At 38.4% G+C, this 25002-nt stretch overlaps 1 protein-coding gene across 1 annotated transcript in view; it reads right to left on the bottom strand.

Annotated features, from left to right (window-relative positions):
- Positions 1 to 25002, bottom strand: part of DNAH9 (dynein axonemal heavy chain 9) — a 531344-nt gene that overhangs the window by 373407 nt on the left and 132935 nt on the right. Inside the window, exons 19-22 of the mRNA XM_069076799.1 lie at positions 20754 to 20920; positions 17127 to 17997; positions 4767 to 4897; positions 4367 to 4493 (exon numbers count right to left, since the gene is read on the bottom strand). Of these exons, the coding sequence (XP_068932900.1) occupies positions 4367 to 4493; positions 4767 to 4897; positions 17127 to 17997; positions 20754 to 20920 (1296 nt within the window). The remainder of the gene's footprint in view (positions 1 to 4366; positions 4494 to 4766; positions 4898 to 17126; positions 17998 to 20753; positions 20921 to 25002) is intronic.

Below are 25002 nucleotides of genomic sequence, written 5' to 3'. Positions count from 1 at the left end.
ACAATGGCATGATCTAAGGGAAGGTGATTACTCCTCTCCTTGCCTGGTCTGTGAGAGACCACAAGCACTCTTTTCAGCTCTGGAACTGAGGGTGGTCCCCCTCCACTGTGGTCACAAACTCTGCTGTTAGCTGTTAGAGTTCTCCTCCTTGCCCTGGGACTGCCACTCAGGACTGTGACCTGGATCCAAGTATGGGTAAAGCAGCAGAGTCCTGCCTTTGTGTTAGCAAAAAGTCCCCTGTAATTGCCTTCTGACCAGTTGTTTTATCCAATTACCATCTGTGGGTTGAGAGCCCTAAAAGAGCTGCTGCCTCTGCTACTGTAAATTCATATACCCCCATAGTCTGCTCCTGGTTTGCTGTGACTGGGGCTATGCTGGCGCAGCATGCACTGGACTGTGCTCCACTCTCACTCAGGTATGACAGACCTTTCCTGCTCACTTTCTAAGTTGTTTGGAGTCTGTGGGCTGACAGGTCTACAAACTGCCACTGCTGCCAGTGATTCTGTTGTTCTGAGGCCTGCTTCTGGTTTGCTGGGGCCTGGTCTGTGATGACACAGTCTCTGCTAGACTGGGTTCCTCTCTCATCCTGGTGCAACAGACCTTTCCTGCTTACCTTCCAAGTTATCTTGGGTTGGAAATTTGTTTCACTCTGTCTTTTTGTGGGTTCTGCCTCTCTAGAATTTATTTAGAGACATTTTCAAAGGTGTTTGGAAGGGTTTGGGGGAGAGCTCAGAAAAGTTCCTGCCTTTACTCCACGATCTTGGCTTTACCTCTGTCTACATTTTCATTTTTTCTAAAATTTAGTTTCCTTTGTAATCATATTTATCTATGTGTGCATATGTGTATGATTTAAAAAAATTATTCTGAGAAGGGATTCATAGGCTTCATCAGAGTACCAAAGAGAATCATGATAAAAGGTTAAGAACCATTGCTTTAATTAAGATATTTGGGAAATAACTCACAAGCTTTGAATAAAAGCAGATACCATAGGGTTTCAACTATCTGAACAACTACTGGGGCTCTTTTTGTTGAATAAATGATACATTTATTACTTGCCTTAGTGATGAATTTATTATTTAAGGGTAAGTGATAAGGGGATCTGGTATTCTTTTTCTACATTTTTTTCTAAGAATGGTTTCTTTATCCTGTTCTCTTCATTAGTTCTCTTCCTTTTCTGTATAATTTGAACTTTTCATTCATAGCATATGTACTTCTTTATTCCTTCTTTAACCTCTTTGTGGTCCTTTTGTATAAAGCTTCTGAAGTACTGTTTTAGCTTCTTTCTTCTAACCGATTTTTGCTATTGCTTGTGTAGCTCTTGCCCCACTGTCCCTTTTATCTTTTTTTTTTTTTTTGCATCAATCCATGAAGAAAATCCACTGGATAGAGTGCTGAGCCTGGGGTCAGGAAGACCTGAATTCAAATCCAACCTTAGACACTTTGCAACTCTGACTTTAATCCTCCTGTTTTCCTCACTCCCTTATGTTGCTTCTCCCATTCTCCTGTAGCCTCTCTTTTTAATGAGAGGAAGTCATCTCCATTTTTTTGGTTGCTGTTATTTACCCATAGACTTGATTAAGGTACATTATACATTTTCTCCTAGTTTCCTCCTTCCTCCATCCTCCTCCCCAATTATGCATCCTTTAATTCTATAACTTCATCCCACAAAATCCATTGAGTCACCTGTAGAGGAGTTGTGATGTTTGGCCTATGATAATTTTGGCCTGTTCCCCCACGTTCACTCCTCTTCCATTTTAAATTTCTACCTTCATTTTTATCTCCTTATATACTAAAAATAACCCATTAAATACTTTGGTACTTTTTTGTTTGTTTGGAGTTTTTTCATCCCCATAGATTATGAAGAGATGAGGTGCTTTATTTTATTACTCATTTTTCCTTGATAGTTGTGCTTTTCCTTTTTGTTCACCTGTTACTTTCTGATTTCTTCCCCTGTGATGGTCGATACACCCCTGAGTCCAGACTATAATACTTCCTCTTTCCATGTTGGAGAATTTAGTTTTCATCAGACTTGGCCCCTGCCCCCAAGCAAACAACAAGTTACCAAAGAAGTATAAAACAATGGCCTAGTTTCTTGAGTATTTGCTTATAGAAAAAGTTGAGTTTGAAACAACTTATGGCAATTCAATTATGATGACAATGGTCATTGCCACTGGAAACTACAGAAAGGTTATCCTTAAGGATCCAGGCCTTAATGGTCAATGTGGATTGTGCAAGGAAAAGATAGGAATAGAACAAAACGTCATATTTCTTACCTCGTGAATATCTTGTAAGACAGAACCTGGTAGTTAGAATTAGAAATTCTCTCTGGGGGAGAGAACTGGCCCCATCTAAATTTCAGTCCCCTTTTTTTCAGGCCTGGTAACAGCTATATATACTACCTTTCCCTACCCTTCGCCCTCCCCCACCCTCCCCCAAACTAGGTCTATCCTTGGCATTCGTTCTTTCTTCTCTGGTTGTATTACATCTGTTTTTGCCACTTTGGGGGGAGTTGGAGAAAGGCAGATTAGGTGTTCTTGCAGAGTCCCTTGAGCTTTGGGGTTCCCCAAACTAAGGATTTATCCAGGCAAAAAGAAGCCCCATTCACCCTCCAATTCCCTTTCCCTTCCTCATTTAGATGGACAGAGCCATTATCTGTTGTTTATAGCAATGTGGTAGGGGACAGGAGGGAATTCCTGAGTGGGTTCCAAGTACAAGTGAGGGAGTCATATTGTACTACAAGCCAGAGAATGAAGGCTAGTGGAGGATGGAGAACTGAGTGAGTGCTTTAAGGATTGGAGCTTGTCATTATTAATTCGTAAATCTTACTGCTATTGAACTTCTTGTTTTCTTGTCCTGTAGAGCCAGATATAATCACTTTATTTTGGGGGGCATCTGTGAGAGTTGATGGGGACTGGGTAAAATGTCTAAATATGACCAGAAAATATGGAATTGATATTCTTTATTTAAGACTTATAAATGATGAAGGCCTAGTTGCTCATTAGCAACACCCTGAATCTTGGGATCAAGTGATGCTGGATTTCATGAAAAAGGAAAAGAAAGCTGGACACATATCTTTGAAAATTATATCTTGAAAAACTCCTGAAGAAAACACAGAATCCAATGACTTAATTATACTTTACAAAGGAAGTTGACTTAAGAAGAATGGAAACAATCAAGAAAAAAAATCAAGCAGAAATTGCTGCTATGAGAAGGAAAAGGAGAACAATCTGAAGGAGAACAATGTGCATACAAAAGGAATCATTACCCAATTTATAATTAATAAAGACATGGCCAGAAAATGGAAGCAAAGGCAAGTAACTAAGGACAAAAACAAAAACACAGTTCAAGAACAGTCCTATAAGAATTATCTCATGAGCATCCAGTCTACAAAAAGCTGAAGCTGCTAATGTATATGAATTTCAATTTCAAAAATATTTTTTGCTTTTTTTTTGAAGGGGGGAGGGAAGGGCAATTGGGGTTAAGTCATTGTCCAAGGTCACACAGCTAGTAAATGTTAAGTGTCTGAGTCCAGATTTGAACTCATATCCTCTTGACTCCAGGGCCGGTGCTGTATTCACTGCACCATGTAGCTGCCCAATTAATTGTTTGTTTGGAGTTTTTTTTGCTTTTTGGAAGGCAATTGGGCTTAAGTGACTTGCCCAAGGTCACATGGCTAGGTTTTGTGTTAAGTGTCTGAGACCAAATTTGAACTAAGGTCCTCCTGACTCCAGGGCCAGTGCTCTATTCATTGCACCACCTAGACGCCCCTCATCAATTGTTTTTTAAAAGTTAAGTTGGGAGCAAGTGAGGTTTCACAAAAGGCAAAAGACTGGTTGTTGTGAGATGATGGTAAGAGTCATGATGGAGAGAGCTAAATTATTGAACTCTTGTTTTGCTTCCTTGGCCTGGAAAGGACAGAAAAAAAATAGTAGTATTGTATTTCATAAGTTCAAAATTTCATGACCAGCCACTGATTTTTCATACTGGACTTATATGGTAGAATTACCATATTCCTAATGCAAAGGAAGACAAGGAGATAATAGAGTTCATCTCTATGACAGCATTGTACCAGGTAGAGTACAAGGAATTTCAGTGATATTTCGCTGGCTCATGGAGAAGATAGAAGGAGCCATGCAGTACCTAGACAACATCATCATCTCTGCAAAGATCCTGAAAGAGCAAAAGGACAGCTTAGATGAAGACTAGGTTGATTCTTATGTTCTTTGCAGCTCTGAGGTCATGTGATTCTGTGGCTATGTCTTGATTGAGTGAGAACAAAAAAAGGGTCAACTCCAACAGTGACTACAGGGCTTACTCATTCTCTGTAGATTGTTTGATGCTTTATAAGAGATACCCAATAACTTACTTTTTGTGGATTCATGCTGTTGGAAAGGACATCTAAAAGGTCTGAAGAAGACAGGAAGTAAAACCTGGGGAAGGCCAGTCTTTTGGTGTCTAGATATTCAATCAAGGCTTTCTCACATTGGCACAACCTGAGGATACAGAGTTTAGACATTCATAAACACATATAAGATACACAATTACATATGCACAGAAACAAATACACATGCAAACACATGCACTGACACATAATTGAAGGGAAATTAGCTCAGATGTTTGAAAAAACAAATACCATAACACAAATATCCATAGAAATACATACAAACATACTGATTCTGTCATAAAAGTCACAGGGCCCAGAAGTAGCCAGTTGAAACAAACAACTCAACTTCCTATTTCAAAAGAGATAGCAAGAAGGAACTTACCTGTTCTGAATGTCTCCTAATTGTTCATGAATACCTGGTTTGTTGGTAGCTTCTATCACATTTGGTGTCTTCTGAGCATCATAAACTAGCTCTTTAAAATCACTATCAATGTCTTCAAAATGTTTAGAATCCTACAAAATGGAAATATGTGAAAAATCTTATTTCTTTTTTATTTTCCATGAGAATTACTTAAGAACATGAGGGGGGAAGAGTCAAGATGACAGAGTAGAAGCAGGACCTCTGTGTGGCTCCTGCTTCCACCTCCCCCAATCCATGTAAAAAGGGGATTCTGAACAAACTTTGGAGCTGCAGAACCCACAAAATGACACAGAGAAGCTAACCTCCTGCTGAGGACAGCCCAGAAGGTCGGCAGGAGTCAGCCAGCACAGTGCTCTGGGAGCAGAGCCCAGCCTGACTCAAGCCAGAAGTTTTAGCCCCAGGGCGGGCTGGAGGGATTCCATATCAGCAGCAGCTGTGGCCATTTCCAGATTTATCAACACATAGATGCAAAGGACAAAGTGAGAGGTCAGTGCAGTGTGGACTTTGGGACAAGTAGTTGGGAGAGCATTGGCTTTTGCCCCCAGGGTGAGAAGCTGCTGAGACTCCCGGCACAGCCAGTACCACATAGCAGCTTCAGCTCTTGGCCTGCAGAGTGTAGGGGGACCAAGTGACCACTCTGAGGGGCAATCACTCTTGCTTTAACCTGCTTGGATGTGGATTACAGTCTAGGGTGGAGGTCCTGGGGTGTGTGACCAGATTGCCAGAGCATGTGGAGGCTTCAGAGAGGGCACCCAACTAATACCTATGGCAGAAGAGAAAACCCCAGCGTTTGGGATGAAAGCTCCCCTGTCTGGTGGTAGAGTCATACTGTGGCAAAAAGCCCAGGCGTTAAGTGACTGAGGAGTGACATGACCATGCAAAGGAAGCAAAGCAGACAGAAGATTCCAACATTAGACTCCTATTTTGGGGACAAAAAGGAGCAAAGCATGGAACAAGAGGAAGACAGTGAAGTCAGAACTCCTGCACCAAAAGCTTCAAAGGAAAATATGAGCTGGTTACAGGCCATAGAGGACCTTAAGAAGCAGATAAGAGAAGTGGAGGAAAAATTGGGAAGAGAAATGAGAACCATGCAAGAAAATTATGAAATGAGAGTCAACAGTCTGACTGAGGAAAATTACACCTTAAAAAACAGACTAACTCAATTGGCAAAAGAGGCTCAAAAAGCCAATGAGGAGAAGAATGCCTTAAAAAGCCGAATTTGCCAATGGAAAAAGAAGCTCAAAATCTCAATGAGGAGAATCAATCCCTCAGATTTAGAATGGAACAAAGGGAAGCTAGTGACTTTAGGAGAAATCAAGATTATGTTGAACAGATCCAAACAAATGAAAGAATAGAAGGCAATGTGAAATATCTCATGGGAAAAACCACTGACTTGGAAAATAGATCCAGGAGAGATCATTTAAAAATTATTAGACTACCTGAAAGCCGTGATCAAAGAAAGAACCTAGAAATCATCCTCCAAGAAATTCTCTTTTTTTTTAAGCAATTGGGATTAAGTAACTTGCTCAAGGTTACACGCCCAGTTATTATTTCTGGGTGTGGTGCTGAGTATCTGAGCCCGGATTTGATCCAGGTCATCCCGACACTGGAGCCGGTGCTCTTACTCGCTGAGCCACCTGGCCGCCCCTAAGCAATTGGGGTTAAGTAACTTGCTCAAGGTTACACGGCCAGGTGTTTCTGGGTGGGTGCTAAGTGTCTGAGCCCGGGATTCGATCTCCAGGTCTTCTCAACACTGGAGCCGGTGCTCTTACTCACTGTGCTACCTGGCCGCCCCACCTCCAAGAAATTCTCAAGGAAATTGCCCTGATATTTTACAACCAGAAGGTAAAACATAGGTTGAAAGAATCTACCAATCACCTCCTGAAAAAGATCCCAAAAAGAAAACTCATAGGAATACTATAGCCAGGTGCCGGAATTCCCAGATCAAGGAGAGAGTATTATAAGCAGCCAGGAAGAAACAATTTGAATATTGTGGAAACACAATCAGGATAACACAGGATATGGCAGCTTCTAATCTGAGGGATCGAAGGGCCTGGGATATGATATTCTGGAGGGCAGAGGAGCTGGGATTAAAACCAAGAATCTCCTATGCAGCAAAACTGAGTATCATGTTTCAGGGGAAAATATAGTCATTCAGTGGAATAGAGGACTTTCAAGCATTCTTGCTGAAAAAACCAGAGTTGAATAGAAAATTTGACATTCAGACATAAGAAGCAAGAGAAGCTTGAGAAGGTAAACAGGGAAAAGAAATCATAAGGAATTTATCAAAGTTGAACTATTAACATTTCTACATAGAAAAACAATAATTGTAATTGATGAAACTTTTCTCAGTATGAAAATAGTTGAAGGGACTAGAAATATATATGTCTATATTGGAGGTTATATGGGCATATGAATCCATATGTGAATGTATATATATATATATGTATGTATGTATATATATATATGTTTACAGGTATACATAGAGAGCACAGGACCAAGTTAATAGGAAGGGATGATACTTAAAAGGTGAAATTAAGAGGTGAGAGAGGAATATAATGAAAGGAGATGGAGAGAGACAGAATGGGGTAAACTATCTCATATAGAAGAGGCAAGGGAAAATGGTTACAATGGAGGGGAAGAATAGGAAGGCAAAAGGGAATGGATCAACTTTATTCCCATTGAATTTAGCTTGAGGAGGGAATGAAATACACAATAAATAGGGTATGTCACCCTACAGGAGAGTAGGGGGAGAAGGGGATGAGAGGGGGGATAATGGAAGGGAAAACAGGCTGGGAGAGGGCAGGAAAGTTGGAAGCACACACTTTTGAAAAGGGACAGGATCAAAGTAGAGAATAGAACAAATGGGAGGTGGGATAGGAGGGAGGGAAATATAGTCAGTCTTTTACAATACATCTTCTAAGTTAATGTTTTGCATTAACTACACATGTACAACCTATACTAAACTGCCTATCTTCCCATTAAGGGTAGGTCACAAGGGAGGAAGGCATTGAATCTGGAATTCAAAGTTTTAAAATCAAATGTTTAAAATTATATATATATACATATATATATATTCTATTATTAATATGATTTTACATGCAATTGGGAAAGAAGATATACAGGCACTGGGGCATAGAGATCCATCATGCCCTACTGGAAAAGTCAAAGGGGGTATGCAAGAAGATATGGGAGAGAGCAGATTGGAGGAGGGGATATCCTGTGGGATTGCTATTTTGGGATGGTGGGTAGAGGAAAAACAGGGAGAAAATTTGTAACTCAAAATCTGGTGGAAATTAATGGTGTAAATCAGAAGTTAATAAAGACTTTGAAAAAAAAGAACATGATAATATACCCAGCAGGAATCAAAAAACATCTCTGTTTTTCTCTATAGAACTTCATAGCACTCAGAAAAGAAAGCTCTGCTAAAAAATTTCAACTAACGTACAATGATTTCTTACTGAATCATGTCTATAAGAAGCATAGTATTTATTTCTGAGAATTAGTCTGGCCTTATTGTCTGTAGAGTCCATGTATGTTTTTCCTTACCAAAAGCAAATAATGTTTAAATCATATTACCATGTGAGGATAAATAATCTCAGGTGAGATTCTTGAGAGACTGTAATAAGAATGGGAATCTGAAGATCTTCCCAGCCCCTTAATAGACCTGGGGGTAGTTTGAAGACTTCCCCTGCTTTGAAAGTAAACTCTGCCCCCTAATAGGCTGAATGTAATCACATGGACCCTGTGATGGAGGGAATTTGCTGAAGGGGAGCAGAGCCCACAGGAAGCTTCTCTGCTGTGAAGATAAACTCTGTCCCCTAATAATCTAAATATAGTCACAAGGAGCCTGTGGTGAGAGGAGTTTTGCTGAAGGGAAGCAGAGCCCACAGAAAAGCTAGTCAGAGCTAGCCAGAGAGGTGGGAGCGAAAGAACACTCAGGGAAGGAGTCAGATAAGTATGTGAGTAAAGATTGATCTTGTTTTGGTTTGTGGGAAGGCTTAAGGATGCTGTGGCTCTCAACATTATTATGGCTTCTTAATATTTTTGGTACTGTGATGGAATTGGCTTACTGGTTTTGGGATTCGGTTTTCTGGTGTCTAAATAAATGCTTTAGTTCTATCCTCTATCTGGAGAATCTGGTATATTTTGCAATTGAATGCCATGAGATCCTTATAGTCATGGTCTTTTATCGTGATCGTGGGCACTGTAAATATTGCATTGGCACTACATTTCGCAGCTAGGATGGGATCATAAAATATCAGACCTCTAGTTGGAAGCAGAAGGGATTTAGAAGAAGAAATGACTATCTCAGGATATCCTTATGCCTCCTTAGCAAGAGTGGTCTAAAAGTACAGGGCTCTGTGAAATCTGGGAGCAGACTACAGCAGGAAGAACCTAGAGATTTAGAAACATGTTTGCAAAGAATACCAATAAAACCTGGAAGATAGCTGGAGGCAGTGAGTAGAAGAGGCTGGGTTTTGCTGATAGGCTACCGTATTGTGTTTAAAAGCAGAGACAAACTGTTACAAGAGTTGGCTAAATGCCTTTAGAAGAGCAACCTGGAGAATCTCAGGTGGAAGGAGAGAGTACTGGAGAGTCTCTGGAAGCAGAGAGCTCTGTTGTAAATTTGGCTCAGAAAAAGAAGCAAAAAAGTAAAAGGAGGAAAGTTCATATAGCTTTGGTAGAGTCTGAACCTGGTTGGTATGAAGACAACTCCCAAGAGAGTCCACTTGGGAGGAAGTGATACAATACAGAATGATACATTGTTTCATGGTGAAGCTTTTACAGAGGCAGAAGTTCTCCCCATACTGATATTTTGAGCAGATTCACCCAAAGGATACAAGAATCCTTAGTGTCTTGGATGGTAAGAATTACTGATGAGGGAGCTGCTGGGGTAGTGATAGAATGGACTGCTTGAAATTTATAAATATTTACCAGAATCCTTTTGTTCAGCAAGCTTTTAGAGATTTTTATTTGGCAGGAGATAACCATATGACCAATCTGTTAGCATTAGCTGTTGATGGATGCAATAAAATGTATCCTGCTGATTCTATGTGACCTAATGGAGACAGACCCTGGTACTCACTTAGAGACTGCATGAGAAAGTTGAAAGAAGAAATAATGAAAACTGTTATAAAGGTTGGAAACACAGATACATATCACAATATCCCCTTAGAAGTTCTTCATAGAAATATCATGGGGAAGACAGCTCCTCCTGCTAATAAGCCTCTACTTCTGACTCTACTAATTGGTGAAATAGGGAACTCTCAGAGGTGCTGGATAAGATTTCACAGCTAAGTGATTTAGGAGAATGGGAAAATGGTAAATTTCTTTGAGAGAGAAAGAGTAAATAGCTGGTGGATTCAAAATCAGAATAGATTGCCAAGAAAAGAATTGTTTACTGATGTATTGAGAGCTGGGGTAGATTTTAGAAAAATTGATGTGTGTTTTAACTAATAAACTATACAAAATGTATCAAGAAAATGAGCTTGTTATTAGATGGAATAGAGAAGTGAGAACTATCCCTACATCCCTATGATGGTCCTGAACCATTGTATCCAAGTGTCACACCTTCAGGGGTACTCAGATTAAAGAAAGTGCTGGGATAGGTGGAAGTGGTCAATGTGATTGAACTTGTGGCATTGTATCAAGCCATTGGAATAGAGCAACGAGAACAGTGTCATATATTCTCCTGTAAATGAGGTTATGATAGTGAGTTCATGGACTCCAGAGGGATGGCTGACCCCATATTAGTCTTTTTTTTTTAGCTTTTTGTCTGTTAAATTTGTTTGTGATATTTGTTTTTTGAAGGACTGGTATCCTCCACCTGCAGATGCCTGATCGCTTAAGCCAGATGTCACCCCATCCATGACTCTGATGTGCTGCCTCTGGACCTGCCATTGACCAAGTTCCAGATGACAGCTAAAGAACTGACCTTTTGAATGAGATCTTCTGGACTTGGCATTGACCAAGCTCCAGATAACAGCTAAAGACTCGAATGGGACCTCTTGGGGCAGGGACAGCTCTACATCCAATTTTAGCTTGAATAGCTTTTGAGAAGAGATCTTCGCCCTCTTACCCCAAAATTTTGAGCTCCATTTGTTTGAGGGGGAAGGATGGGGTATTTGTGCCCAGGATCCCACCCTAAGCTATTGTTTTATGTGCAAAGGTTTCTATTATCCCTGTTATATTGTTGCAAAGTTCTGTTGACACCAGTTTTTCCACCAATTATTAATAAACTCTCATTTATTGTTAAGGTACTTTTGCTATGTAAGGGACATGAAAGATCTTGGGGCTGAATGTGATGGGAATGGAAACTTGAAGACCTTCCCTGTCCCTTAATAGACCTGGGGGGGGGCTGGTTTGAAGACCTCCCCTGCTTTGAAAGTAAACCCTGCCCCCTAATAAGCCAAAGGTAGTCATATGGATCCTGTGGTGGGAGGAGTTTTGCTGAAGGGAAGCAGAGCCCACAGGAAGTTGGTTCAGAGCTAGTCAGACAGGTGGGGGAGAGAGAAGTCAGGCAAAGAGTCAGATAAGTTCATGAATAGATATTAATCTTGTATTGGTTTGTGGGAAGGCTGAAGGATGCTGTAGCTCTCAGCATTATTATGGCTTCTTAATATCTTTGTTACTATGATGTAATCAGCTTACTGGTTTTGGGATTCGGTTTTCTGGTGTCTAAATAAATGCTTTAGTTCTGTCCTCTATCTGGAGAATCTGGTATATTTTGTGATCGAATGTCATGCGATACTTACAGACACAGTCTTTATTGTGATCGTGGGCACCGTAAATATTGCATTGGCGCTACAGAGACATGGATAGATATTAATTCATCTCAATAGCCTTGTATAGTTCTAGACACAGAAGCTTTTTTTAAAAACAACTTTTAAATTTGAAACAATGTTGTCATACACAAGTCTTCAGAAATAGCTTTTGAGCCCCACACATAAAAAAAGCAAAAAATAAAAATGCATTTCCTATTTTGATTACTGGGCTCTGAATGAGATTTGATGATTTTTTTAAACCATCAGATTTACCTGAAAGGGAAAATTTGCTATGAGTGAGGCATTCAAAAGAATGTGCTACAAGGCTTTGAAGGAAATTCCTAACAAACAGGGCAACTAGATGGCACAGTGGATAAGCACCAAGATTCAAGTCAGGAAGACTTGAAGTCAAATCCAGCCTCAAACACTTACTAGCTGTATGACCCTGGACAAGTAACTTAACCCTTTTTTGCCTCAATTTCCTCCTCTGTAAAATGAACTGGAGAAGAAAATGGCAAGCTACTCCATTTTCTTTGCCAAGAAGATCCCAAAATGGGTCACAAAGTGTCAGAAATGACTGAAAAATTACTAGAAAACTTAAAGAACAATTCCAAAGAAGTTTGCTTAGAGCAGAGATATTATTGTTTCTATAAATTGTAGATATATATATATATATATATATACCCTATACGTAAAATATATATATGTGCATTAATATGCATGTATATACACATACAAGTAGTATATACCTCTACTATAAAGTTATGTAACTTGTTTATTATCAATCATCAGATTAGTAGAAAAATAAAGGTATCAAAAATGTTCCTGGCTGAACATGGCAAATTCACAAATTGTTTTGTTTGCTCTTTTATTTTTGTGGTCAAATCACTTTTTATTTTATATATTATGTCATCCTTGTCTTCTCCCCTCACCTCCTTCCCTGGTTGTAGGCCATTCTAGAACCCATCCAGGATAGTTGATCAGCTAGAAGACCAACTACCACAAGGAGAATCCTCTCCCCTTTCTCCTTCTCAGACTGGGATCTGGATGATTGAGTGCTCCCATGGCTTGGATGAGATGAGTTACGAATTACATTATTTTTTATTTTTTTGCTTTTTGGAGGGCAATTGGCATTAAGTGACTTGCCCAAGGTCACATGGCTAGTTTTTGTGTTAAGCGTCTGAGGCCGGATTTGAACTCAGGTCCTCTTGACTCCAGGGCCGGTGCTCTATTCACTGGAATTACATTATTTCAATGAGATGGAAGGTCACTAGACTTTGCCATTTTCCCTCTAAGCCCTACAGACCTCCAGTATTACTGTCACCTCCAATGAAGTGACCTAAGAATTCCTGGTCCTTTCCATGTGCCTCAATCTACCACTGCATGCTTAGGACATCTCAGAACTCCATTTTTCATATTTCTTGTAGCTGAACTTTCTTTCATGTGCTATCTCCCCAATTAGAGTGTGAGCTCCTTAACAGCAGGGGCTGTCTAGCCTTTCTTATGTGCATCCCAAGAGTTTAGCACAGTGCATAGCACAAAGCAAATGCTTAATTTAGGCAATTAGGTAGTTGATTGGTATAGAGGACAGAATGCTGTGTCAGGACTGAGGGAGATCTGAGTTCAAATTCAGCCTCACACACTAGCTGTGTGACCAAGATCAAATCACTTAACCTCTGTTTGTCTTTGCTTCTCAACTGTAAAATGGGAATAATGATGATACTTAGGGCTAAATGAAATAATATTTGTAAAGTGTCTTAACACAGAGTAGGCACTTAATAAAAATGCTTTTCCCTCTTTCATTTCTTAAAATTTTGTTCTCTTTGAAAAATGCTTTTAAAGAGTTTGTTCTGGAAACTATACTAGTCCTTTTAGAAATGTTCTGCCATAAATTGACATGTTGTTGTAATGGGAATGTAAATATAAGATCTTCCCTGACCATATATGCCCTTTGACAGGCTTCAGTGCACCTGCAGCCTGTGGTGGGAGGCTTGTTTTTCAGGAGATAATTTGTGATTGGGTAGTGGGGTCAAGAGGGTTGTGACATTCTCTGAGCCAGGTGAAGGCTATATAAACCCTGATGTAAGGCTTTGTTTTGGGGCTCACTTTGAGAAGTGTTGTGTGATTTGACCAGATGAGACTCTGGGTAGCCGTTGAGAGCCTCCCAGCTTTGAAAAACCCAGATGTTGATGCTTTCCTCTCTGGTAACTGACTAGTATGGATGTAATGGTTGGACAGTTGGAGGCCTGTCTGCTTGATCTGTTTGTTTCTCCATCTCCTTGTAATTTCTGCTTGTAACCTCTATACTCTGAAGTTTAGGATGCTGACTTTTCCCCTTGAACTAGGTAAATGATATGTTTGATTGATTAAAGCAAGATTGTTAACCCATTTTGAGTTGCTTTCCTTTAGAAAAGCAGATCTAAGAACCTGTGTTGGCAGCCACCCTGGGGATGCTGGGGTGCTTGCTACCACAGTTGTTTTTGTTGCTGTTGTTACTTTAGGCTCTTTCAGGAGGTGGTTATAACTAGATAAGAGCTTATACCTGATTCTGTATAAGTGAAAGAAAGAGGTGGTTGTTAAGCAGACTGACGCATGTAGACATAAGGTGAATACCTAATGGAAACAAGGAGCTAGAAGCAAACTTGTCTTGAAAGGATAAAAGGGTAAGGATGGAGAGGTGGTAAGGGAGAGAAAAAGCTTCTGAGTATTAAAGACAATCATGGGAGCTTATTCTATTATTGTGAAAATTCAGTACTTGTAACCTTTTTGATAAAACTGTACTCAATAAAGCAAGAGAGTTTACAGGGCTGCAGAAAAGACAAATTAAGGCCTCTTCTACTATCCAAATATGATAAAACAAACAAATTTTTCAAAATACCTACATATGACTCAGGTATTAGAAGATCAAGATAAGTTATTTTAAGAGATCTTAATATGAAACTGGCCTGAACCAACACTCATAAATATTCTATGGCAAGGATTTTTTTTTTTACCTAATTGAATGCTTATGAGCTAGATGACAGCATTCTTATCAGGTCCAGGAAGAATAACAGATTTGTACTAAGTAGTAATTGAACAGTTAAAAATTGATGAGAAAAATGCTAAATGATACCTACATATTTTAATTCATTATATTTACCTCTTTAGAACTATTTCCTCTTCAACTTCTATGCTTAGATGTTTAGACACATAAATAGAATAACACACACAGCAATTGAGCATAAAAGCTCATCATTCTTTACAACCATACCTATGCAGACCCTGAATGTTTGGACCTCAAAGCCCAAACCAAATTTGTCAAAGCTTTTCAGGAGGCAGTTTTCCTCATCTATCACCTCTCACCTCTCACCCTTCTCCTCTGCTTTAACTGTAAAGTACCCAAGAGAAAATAATTAGCTTAACAATAAATCTAAGATATAAGGCTCAGGTCGAATTGTTGGTTTCCAAACATTATTTAAGTATGCTTTGTTGTCCAGTCATGTCTGACTCTTTGTGACCCCATGGACCACAACTGTCCATGTGATTTTCTTGGCAAAGATACTGAGGTGGTTTGCCATTTCCTTTTTCAGTTTAAGTGCTCTAAAGGCACTTAATGGGGAAAAAAGGACCCCTTACTAAATAAACAGACTGTGAATTTGGCAGAAATGTCAATAGTTTAATAATAGGTGATTGTATTTGCCACTTCAAGAACTCTTACATAAAACTGTTTTCTTCTCCCTTCAATTCCCCCTCTCTACTAGACACATGATGACCGAACCAAACCATGGGGGAGACCGACAAAAGAATGAAGACAGAGACAGTGAAGCAAAGAGGTCGAGAGATTGCTTGTTCTGTGAGTGGTTGGAATAGGAGACTTTAATCATGCCTACAAGAGGCACGTTTTGGTGCCATGTAGTAGCTAAAAGAAGCAATAAGGGTAGAAAGGAAAAGATGTTGCAATTAAAAGGAGAAGACTTGAATTCAAGTGCTAACTTTGTCACTTGTTAGATGAGTGACAGTGGGCACTTCACCTCCTAGGCTTGTTTTCTCAATAAAACGGAGGCATGAGATTAGATGATATCTAAGGTCCCTTCTAGGTCTAAATTACATATTCTTGTGCAATATCCACACATTCTTTTACTATTGGAGTTGACATACTGGGATCTCCTAGTTAAAGAAGAATTTCAGTCAAGGTTATTTTGTCCTGCTTCTCACATTCTACATGAAGTGAGATATACTAAGGATGAGTATATATACATACGCATACCAATCTAGACCTCTACGCTCTCTCTAATTTCATAGAAGGTATCAACTTTTGGTGTGTTTCTGAGTTGGGCTAAGGAAAAGGAGAAGAAAAGAAGGAGAATTTCGAAATGGGATAATTAAATCTTGACCTTGATAGGATACATTGAAAAATAATTTGTCTCCCACACCTCCCTCATAGTAGCAGGGCAGCTCTCAAATCTGCAGACATGTTCCCAGACTCTGCAGACTGGCATGGAATCTTCAGCAGCTGTTTTGTTTTCCTTTCCATCACCAAGTCATGCAGTATTTCAAGAAAATTATTGGTTAAATGGCATTCTGTAGGCTAGCCTAGGTACCTAACCAGCATTTATGATATTGTTTCTATAGGAAAATAATTTTTAAGCTCTAAGCAACGGAATGATGTTTTAGAACATAACCATTTGCAAGATGGAGTCTTTTGAACTGAATTAATCAATGAATGACATACACAGCAACAGTCAGTCTATAAAAAAGTAGCTATACAAGTGCTCTTATGTCCAACTGAGATAAGGAAAAGGTAATGATAAACTTATTGGAAAAAATTAAAAAGGATAATTAAAGATAAGGATAAAGGTGGAAACTCAAGGAAGGGAAGACAATAGATCATAATTAGCAGAGAATATGTACTTGTCTTAGCTGTGTATAGTGTGCAATTTAGCATTGAGTTCATTTTATAAACCCCAGTATTTTATAGATGTACCTAATTATGAAGGAACTTGAATTTCTATGGCCATGGGTTTCACTTTGTGTTAGGAGGATAGTTAGAGAACTGGGCATAGAGTCAGGAAGACCTTAGATCAAATCTGGCCTCAGACACTTACAAGCTGTACAACCTTGAGCAAATAGCTTGGCCTCTTTTTCCTTTGGTTTCCTCAGCTATAAAGGTGATAATAATAACGCCCATTTTGTAAGATCAAATTAAATAATATTTGTAAAGTGGCTGGCATAGTGCCTGGAATAGAGTACATGGTACATAAATGTTATTGTTATTATTAATATTTCAATTCCTGGCACAGGGCATTCCAGTAGCTACCAATTCCAAAACATAATTAGATTTTATTTCCAACTTCCTTTTCTACTAAAATTTTTCCAGTTGTTACTTAGTGAATAAAATTATCTGCCATGAATTTTACCCCCTCTATTTCCCTTGTTTATTTTTTTAATGGTGTCAACCTTTGGTGGAAATATTTCTGAGCTGGGACAAGGGAAAGAAAAAGAAAAGAGGAATGGGAATGTAAAACTGGGATAATTGGTACACATTGAAAGATAATTTGTCTCCATCACCATGTACCTTAGGAAGTTGTGCTCGTATATCTTCAGACCCAATGAAAATGCTTTCCAGATGAGACCATGTGCGCTGCACTTCAAACCAGACTGAAATGACAGCATCAGCTGTTGAGAGCTTCTTCTGCCAGCCAGACACTTCTTCCAGGAAGAAGGCTATGTACTTGGATGTCATCAGGTTCTGCAGCTGAACTTGGTTATCTTCAAGTGTCTCAATAAGGTCTTCATCAGACCTCAGCAGTGGGACAGTGGTTCGGGAGTGGGGCTCATATTGAAATTCCATACCTGTCCAAGTGGTTTTTAGTTCCTTTAGAACTTTCTCCATGTCCATCTCTTTGACAGCTTTGTCCACAATGCCCCGAATCTCCTCCTCAAAGTTGTGTAGCTCAAGTTTAAGTAAATCTTCAAGGGTGGTATCATCGTTCATGATGAACTTCACACCTGTAGCCTGCATCAACTGATTCCAATGCCTCTCTCTGATGGCTGGATTCTGCAGTTCAGCCACAGCCCTCAAGGATGTTAGGGTGTTCTTCACAGTGTTGTCCAGCCCTATGAAAGCATCCCAGGTCCTCAACTCCTTGTCAAGTTTCCAGATTTGTTTAGCAAAATTTTTGCATTCTATGTCCATATTCTCCACATTAATATTCCTCCATTTGGTTACCTTCCAGTTACTGATGCTAGAATTCACCAGGTCTATCATATCCCAAAGTTCCTTCAGCAGGCAGATCTCACTCCTGCATTGCTTTAAATGTTTGTAATCAGGAATGTTGACTTCAAACAAACTTGTAGAGTCAGAAATAGAGGATATGAAAGATTCCATCTGTTGGATCTGAATGTTTTTGGTATCCAACACTTGGTGAGGCTTAATGCTATCATACCTAGAAAACATAATTTATTTCCTTCGTAAGTAAAAAAGCAACTAGTTTTGTTTAAAATCGAAAAAATAATATCAGTCTGAATAATAGTCTGTAATATCAGTCTGAAACTCAAGCTGCTGCCTCTAAAGATTGAAGAGCAGCAGGGATTTCATAATATTTTGAATCATGGGGAGAAATTATAGTAAAAATGGATGGGAAGCTTGGGTAGGAGTTGAGCTAATTCAAGAGGAACACTGCGTTTGATATTTTTCCTCACACCTGGAAGGGTAGAAGCCAGATACAAAAGTTTTCTTTTATTCTCTTCCCAGATTTTTTCCTTTATCATTTTGCTTCCATAAGCTGACTTGATATAAACACATTGATACACTGCAGAGGATGGATGATAAAAGCACATGCTACTGAATGGCATGGAAGCTATTAAGTGGGAGAAGTAGCTTTTACTGACATTCACCAACTCTACTCCTGCTCCTACTCAGGCCATCATCACTTTTTAAACAACAGAGATAGCTCATATTTGTCCTACATGAAAGTAAATTCTCAAAATAATATGTATACACATCTAACTTATTTTATTGAACCACTCTCAAAGAGTACCTAATTTCTTTTTCCCTTCCAAAAACTTCCCAGCGGTTAATTAAACATTTCTTTTTTTTTCTTTTTGGAGGGGGGAAGGCTGGGCAATTGGGGTTAAGTGACTTGCCCAAGGTCACGTGGCTATTAAGTGTTAAGTGTTTGAGGCCATATTTGAACTCAGGTGCTCCTGACTCCAGGGCTGGTGCTCTATTCACTGCGCCACCTAGCCGCCCCTAATTAAACATTTCTTAAATGCTTATTAAGTTCAAGGCACTATTTTAGATACTGGGTATGCAAAGATGAAAAAATTATAGACTTAACCATCAACAAACTTACAATTTAATTGCAGAGGATAAGACATTAAGTATGACACAAGGTATCCATCTCTGGGGTGGGGCTGGAGGAGGGAAGGAAAAAAATTTACAGGATAACTTTGTTGTATATTTAAAAGGAATAGCAAGGGGACAGCTAGGTGGTGCAGTGCATAGAGCACCGGTCCTAGAGGAAGGAGGACCTGAGTTCAAATCTGGCCTCAGACACTTGACACACGTATTAGCTGTGCGACTTTGGGCAAGTCACAACCCCAATTGCCCTCCAAAAAGCAAAAAAAAAAAAAAAAGGAATAGCAAGTTGGAAATAGCAGATTTGCAGTTTCATGTGCAATCACCTTTTTCTGTTATACTATGTTATAGAAATGTTTGCTTTATTCTATAAATTTAAAATAAAATAAAATTTAAAAAAGAGATAGCCAAAGACTGATAAGAAATCTGAGGAAAAAGAATTCAATATAAGTTGGAGAGATGAGGTAAGGTTTCATAGATCACATAGCACCTGAGCTGAACTTCAAAAGGCAGAGATGTAAAGGAAGTATGTTCTAGGTATGAAAAATGGTTGGTGTGACTGGAGAAAGAAGAATACAAGGACAAAATCAGAGAATAGCTAGTAACTGGCTAGAATGGAGATAATTAGGATAGGATAGGAACCTCTTGAGCAAAAATGGAAGGTGTATATTGGGGTGGAGTTGGTATCTTAAAATTTCAAGAAATACAGAAGGCTAATAGAATTTTCAGTAGAAAGTATATTAACTATATCAATTGCCTTAAACTTAATTAGAAGAGGCTATTTACCAAAAAGGGAAGAAGAGGAAAGGTATTCTATGTGCCAGGGACTGTGGTAATTACTTTACAATTATTATCTCATTTGATACAACAACCCTGGGAGGTAGGTGTTATTATCCTCCACTTAAAAATGAGGAAAATGAGGCAAACAGGTGTTAAGTGACTTGCTCAGGGTCATACAGTTAGTAAGTGTCTGAGGCTAGATTTGAACTAAGGTCTCTCTTGCTCCAGACCGAGCATTCTTTCCACTGTGCCAACTAGCTACTACGTTTCTCTCTTAAAGAGAAATGCAGAGTATGTCATAGTTTTAAGATTTCATGTTTTTGTTCTAATTTATTGTTGGTGGAACTGTGAACTGGTCTAACTATTTTGGAAAGCAATTTGAAATTATGCAAATAAAGTGACTAAAATATCCACACACTTTGCCCCAGAGATTTCACTACTTTGCTCACACCCCAAGGAAGCTACTGATAAAAAGAAAGTCCTCATATACAACAAAATATTTATAGTAGCACTTTTTATGATAGCAAAGAATTGGAAACAAAACAGACACCAATTCACTAGGGAATGGTTAAACAAATTGAATAAAAATGATGGGACCTCAGAGGCCATATAGCTCAACCCCCTCATTTTATAGATGAAGAAACTGAGACCCAGGGAGGTCAAGTGGTTTGTTCAAGGTCACACAAAATCTGGTAACATCCAAGCACATAGCCTTCCAGGAATGTGCAAGTCATCTCAATCCAGAGGGTGCTGTTTTGTTCCACACAGCCTTCCTTAATCCTCACTTTTAGACTGTAAGGTGGTTGGTACTTGAGAGTAGAAACTACCATCATTTTTATCTTTTTATCTCTGTGGACTTGCCCAGTTCCATGCCTAGAGTGGACACTTCATACATGTTTGTTAAAACTGCTGGTTACCACTGATTAATCTTTATTCTAAAATAGATTATTCAGTAGACAGGTCACCAATTCACAATAACTGCAATTATCAAAGAAAGTTTTTCTTTTAATTGAAATTAGAAGGCAAGCACCAAGGGATGGCTTAGAAGGGTTCTGTCAGTACCTGAAGGGAGCTTCTTTGTGGAACTGATCTCGGAATGTATACTGCTCAATACCAAAAGCTGCACATTTTTGACGGAGAGCTGTTACTTCATCTTCCTGCAGGGGAGTTACATGCTGTTTTACAATGACTGCCATCTTCTTTATATTGTTCCATTTTTCTGGCAATTCCTGCAAGGAATATCTCAGTGAACAGACTGTACTTCTTCCCTTGCCTTCTCATATAAGGTCCCAGAGCAGAAAACAGCCTACTCTATCAGAAAGTGTTACCATAATGGAACTCTATCATTCAGTAACTCCACTAACTCCTCTGCCTCTCTTCATAGCTTTTTTTCCTTTTTTAGTTCTCCCATATCAACCCTATCCCTTGCTTCATCCTCTAACCCTTTTACCTCTTCTTGTTCAGCTATTTATCTACGTTTCCACTCATCTTTTTAAATTATTTTTCAATTATATGTAAAAACAATTTTTCACATTTTTTTAAAATTTTGAGGTCCAAATTTTCTTTTTGTCTCCTCTCTACTCATTGAGAAGGCAAGCAATTTGATATAAGCTATATATGTGCAGTTACATAAAACATAATTCCACATTAGTAATACTGTAAAAGAAAACAAAGACCAAAAAATATAGATGCAAGAAAAATAAAGTTAATATATATACTTTGATTTGTATTCAGATCTCATTGGTTCTTTGTCTGGAAACGGATAACATTTTTCATCATAAGTCCTTCGGAATTTCCATGGGTCATTGTATTGCTGAGAATAACTAAGTCATTCCCAGATGATTATCATACAATATTGCTGTTACTATGCGCAATGTTCTCCTGGTTCTGCTCACTTAACTGCATCAGTTAAGAAAAGTCTGTCTAAGTTTTTCTGAAAGTATCCTGCTTCTCATTTCTTTTTCTTTTTTTAATTTGTGGAATAAAACAAACATTTTCATAACAGTACAATAAAAATGATGATTGCATGTGAAACTACAAATCTACTATGCACAACTTGCCATTTCTTTCAAATATACAATAAAATTATTGTGTAAATTTATTGTTTTCTCTTTTGTCCCTCCCTCCCCCAAAGATAGCTACCATTAGACACAAACAGGTGTGTGTGTATGCAAAATTATTCTATACATATTTCCACTAGTTCTTTTTCTGGATGCATACAGCATTGTTCTTTATATGTCCTTTACTGTCAATTTGGGTATTTATAATATTCAAAATAATTTATGTGCTCAAAATCATTCTTAAAACAATACTGCTGTCACAATGCTGTATATTGTTCTCTTGGTTCTGCTCATTTCATTCTTCATCACTTCATGCAAGTCACATTACCTTAATCTCTACAATCAAAAAGTCCCCTTTCTCCTTAATTGGAGAAGTCCTTAAGTCAGTCATCTAAATATAAAGGTCAGAATTCTCCACCCTTAGGCCACTGTGAGTCATGATTTTCTCAGTTTGCATTAAATACCCAAGGAGAGGTCTTTTCATCTTGACTTGAAGCAGGCTCTCAGCTTCCATGGTTCCTCTTCCATGGTCCCACTCCTGCCTGCATCTATCCAACTGCCACCTGGGTTCAAAGGCAGACAGCTCTCAGTTCTTTGTTCAGCTTGTGCAGTTCCTGTTCCATACTGAAGCTCACATGTCTGGTCCACCTCAAGTCTTTCACAGTTTCTGTTCCTGGGAAGACAGAGCTTAACAAAGCTACAATAACATTCAAGCACATTGCCAGCATCCTCATCAGTTCACTTCATTCCTGAGAAATCAATATAGACCCAACAACAAGGTCTGACGAATCAACACAAATCATTAGTATAGTCTCAGGACCTCTGAAATCATCAGCAAGGATTTCTGTAAACACACAACAAGAAAATCCTCTTGCAGAGCTTCTGAACCAGCAGCAAGGTCCCAGGGCTTCTGTAACAATATCACTGTCTTCTATGAACAGATGAATCAGACAAAGTAACATTGAAACTGACAAAGTACTGATACCACAGCCGTGCCTCCTCCCAGTTCTCCTCTCTTCTATTTCTCAGTTCTTCTCAATTCTCAGTTCAGTCCTCAGTTCAGTTCTCAGTTCTCTTCTCTCTCTCCAGCAGTAGCTCCCCAGCCTCCAGATGCTTGCTCCCAGAAGTTCAGGTCTCTCTCAGCTTGGGCTTTTCCTTATATATGGTATTAGTTCCTCCCTGTTCTGCCCCTTCCTGTTACATCAACAAGTCCATTCCACTGTGGGATTCCCAAGTTCTGGGTCTTAATATTTGACGTAATCATTAAATTGGAACAAGATGCTAAGTACCTGTTTGATCACAAATATGAGGGGCAGAGAAGATCTTCAAATTACCATAACCATTACAAAAGGCTGAACAAGTAGTGGTACATGATTGTGATGAAATACTACTATACTAAAAGAAATAACAAGCAAAAATCCAAAATAAAATACTAATAAAATATTACAACAATATATTACAAAGATTATGCATTATAACCAAGTGGGATTTATACCAGGAATGCAGGAATGGTTTAACATATGGAAAACTATTAATATAATTGATGACATAAAAAATAAAAGTTTTAAAAATCATGATTACATCAATAGATGCAGAAAAAGGTTTTGATAAAGTTCAACACTCGTTTTTATTTAAAAATACTTTAAAGTATTGGTATGAATGGATTTTTCCTTAAATTATTAAAAAGTATTTCTCTAAAACTATCAAAAAGCATTTTTTTGTAATGGGCATACTTTGTGTTAATTAAGGAGGCTTGCCTCCTTAAGGATGATTGAATTAAGGACTGACTAATGATTGTATTACTAAATGAATGTTATCTTTTGCTTAAAACTATGTGACCACTTTAGTGAAAACTATATGGCAGCTTTAGTGGTAAGTTGTTAAGTTATAACATTGTGAATGCTGTACTTTGATTTCTGTGAATATTTTGCCTTAATTTGTTACTGAATAAATAGAAAGTTCACTATACTGTGTATTCAGAACCTTGAAAGATGTTCACAGCAGCAGTCCTCTGGAAAGCTGCTCGTGTTTTGCTTTATGCCATTCAACATTTGATACCATTCCACATTTGATGGGCATCCCCCAATTTCCAATTCTTTGCCACCACAAAAGAGCTGCTATACAATTTTTTTATATATAGATACTTTTCCTTTTAAAAAGATCTCTTTTGGATATGAACATAGTAGTGGGACTGCTGGATCCAAGGGCATGCATGGTTTTATAACTCTTTGGGCATAGTTCTAAATTGTTCTCCAGAATGGTTGAATCAGTTCACAACTCCACCAACTATGTTGTAGTGTTCTAATTTTCACACATCTCCTCAAACAATTGTCATTTTCTTTTTCTGTCATATCACATAGGTGTGAGGTGGTAGCTCAGAGCTATTTTAATTTGCATTTTCCTAATTAGTAGTGATTTATAGCATTTTTTCCATATGACTACAGACAGCTCTGATTTCTTCCTTTGAAAACCACCTGGTCATATTATTTGACCATTTATCAATTGGTGAATGATTTGCATTGTATAAATTTGACTCTACTATTTATATAATTGAGAAATATCTTTCATTTATCAATTGGTGAATGATTTGTATTTTATAAATTTGACTCTACTATTTATATAATTGAGAAATATCTTTATCGGAGGAACTTACTTTAATTTTTTTCAAAGTTATGAGTACTGAGTATTTCCTTCCATCCTATTTTTTCTCTGTTTATCTTTATCTCTATTTTCACACTGTCCCTCCCATATTTTGCTACTGACCGTTACCTCCCATACTCTGTTCTTTCTTGTATCAGCCTCACCCCACCTTTCCCTTAGTTATATTGCTCTCCTACTTCCCTGTAATGTAAGATTTCTATACCCAACTGAGTGTGTATTTCTCTTTGAACTTTCATCAACACTGTCCACCAAAATCCCCCATCTTCTCTCCACTGTAAGAGTTATTTTATGCCTCTATTATGTGAGACAATTTACCCCATTTTACTTCTCCCTTCCCCCTTCTCTCAATGCATTCTTCTTTCTCAGCCTTTAATTTTATTTTCTTAGATATCATCCCATCATAGTTAACTCACATCCATGCACTCAGTCTACGTATACTCCTTCTAATTGCCCTGATAATGATGATGAAGAGTTGAACATCGCTGAAACAACTGAACAAGAACAACAACAAAATGTCTTCAGTAAATTTTTATACATCTTTTCCCATTTAGCTCATTCAGCTTTTTAAAGAATTGTTCTCTTTAGTGGAT

Source organism: Petaurus breviceps, unplaced genomic scaffold (genome assembly GCF_028583685.1).
Source record: "Petaurus breviceps papuanus isolate PSGF00001 unplaced genomic scaffold, PetGlider_PUasm1.0 90925, whole genome shotgun sequence".
NCBI classification, from domain to species: domain Eukaryota; kingdom Metazoa; phylum Chordata; class Mammalia; order Diprotodontia; family Petauridae; genus Petaurus; species Petaurus breviceps.
Note: the sequence above shows the minus strand (reverse complement) of the source record. Positions and strands in the feature narration are given on the sequence as shown.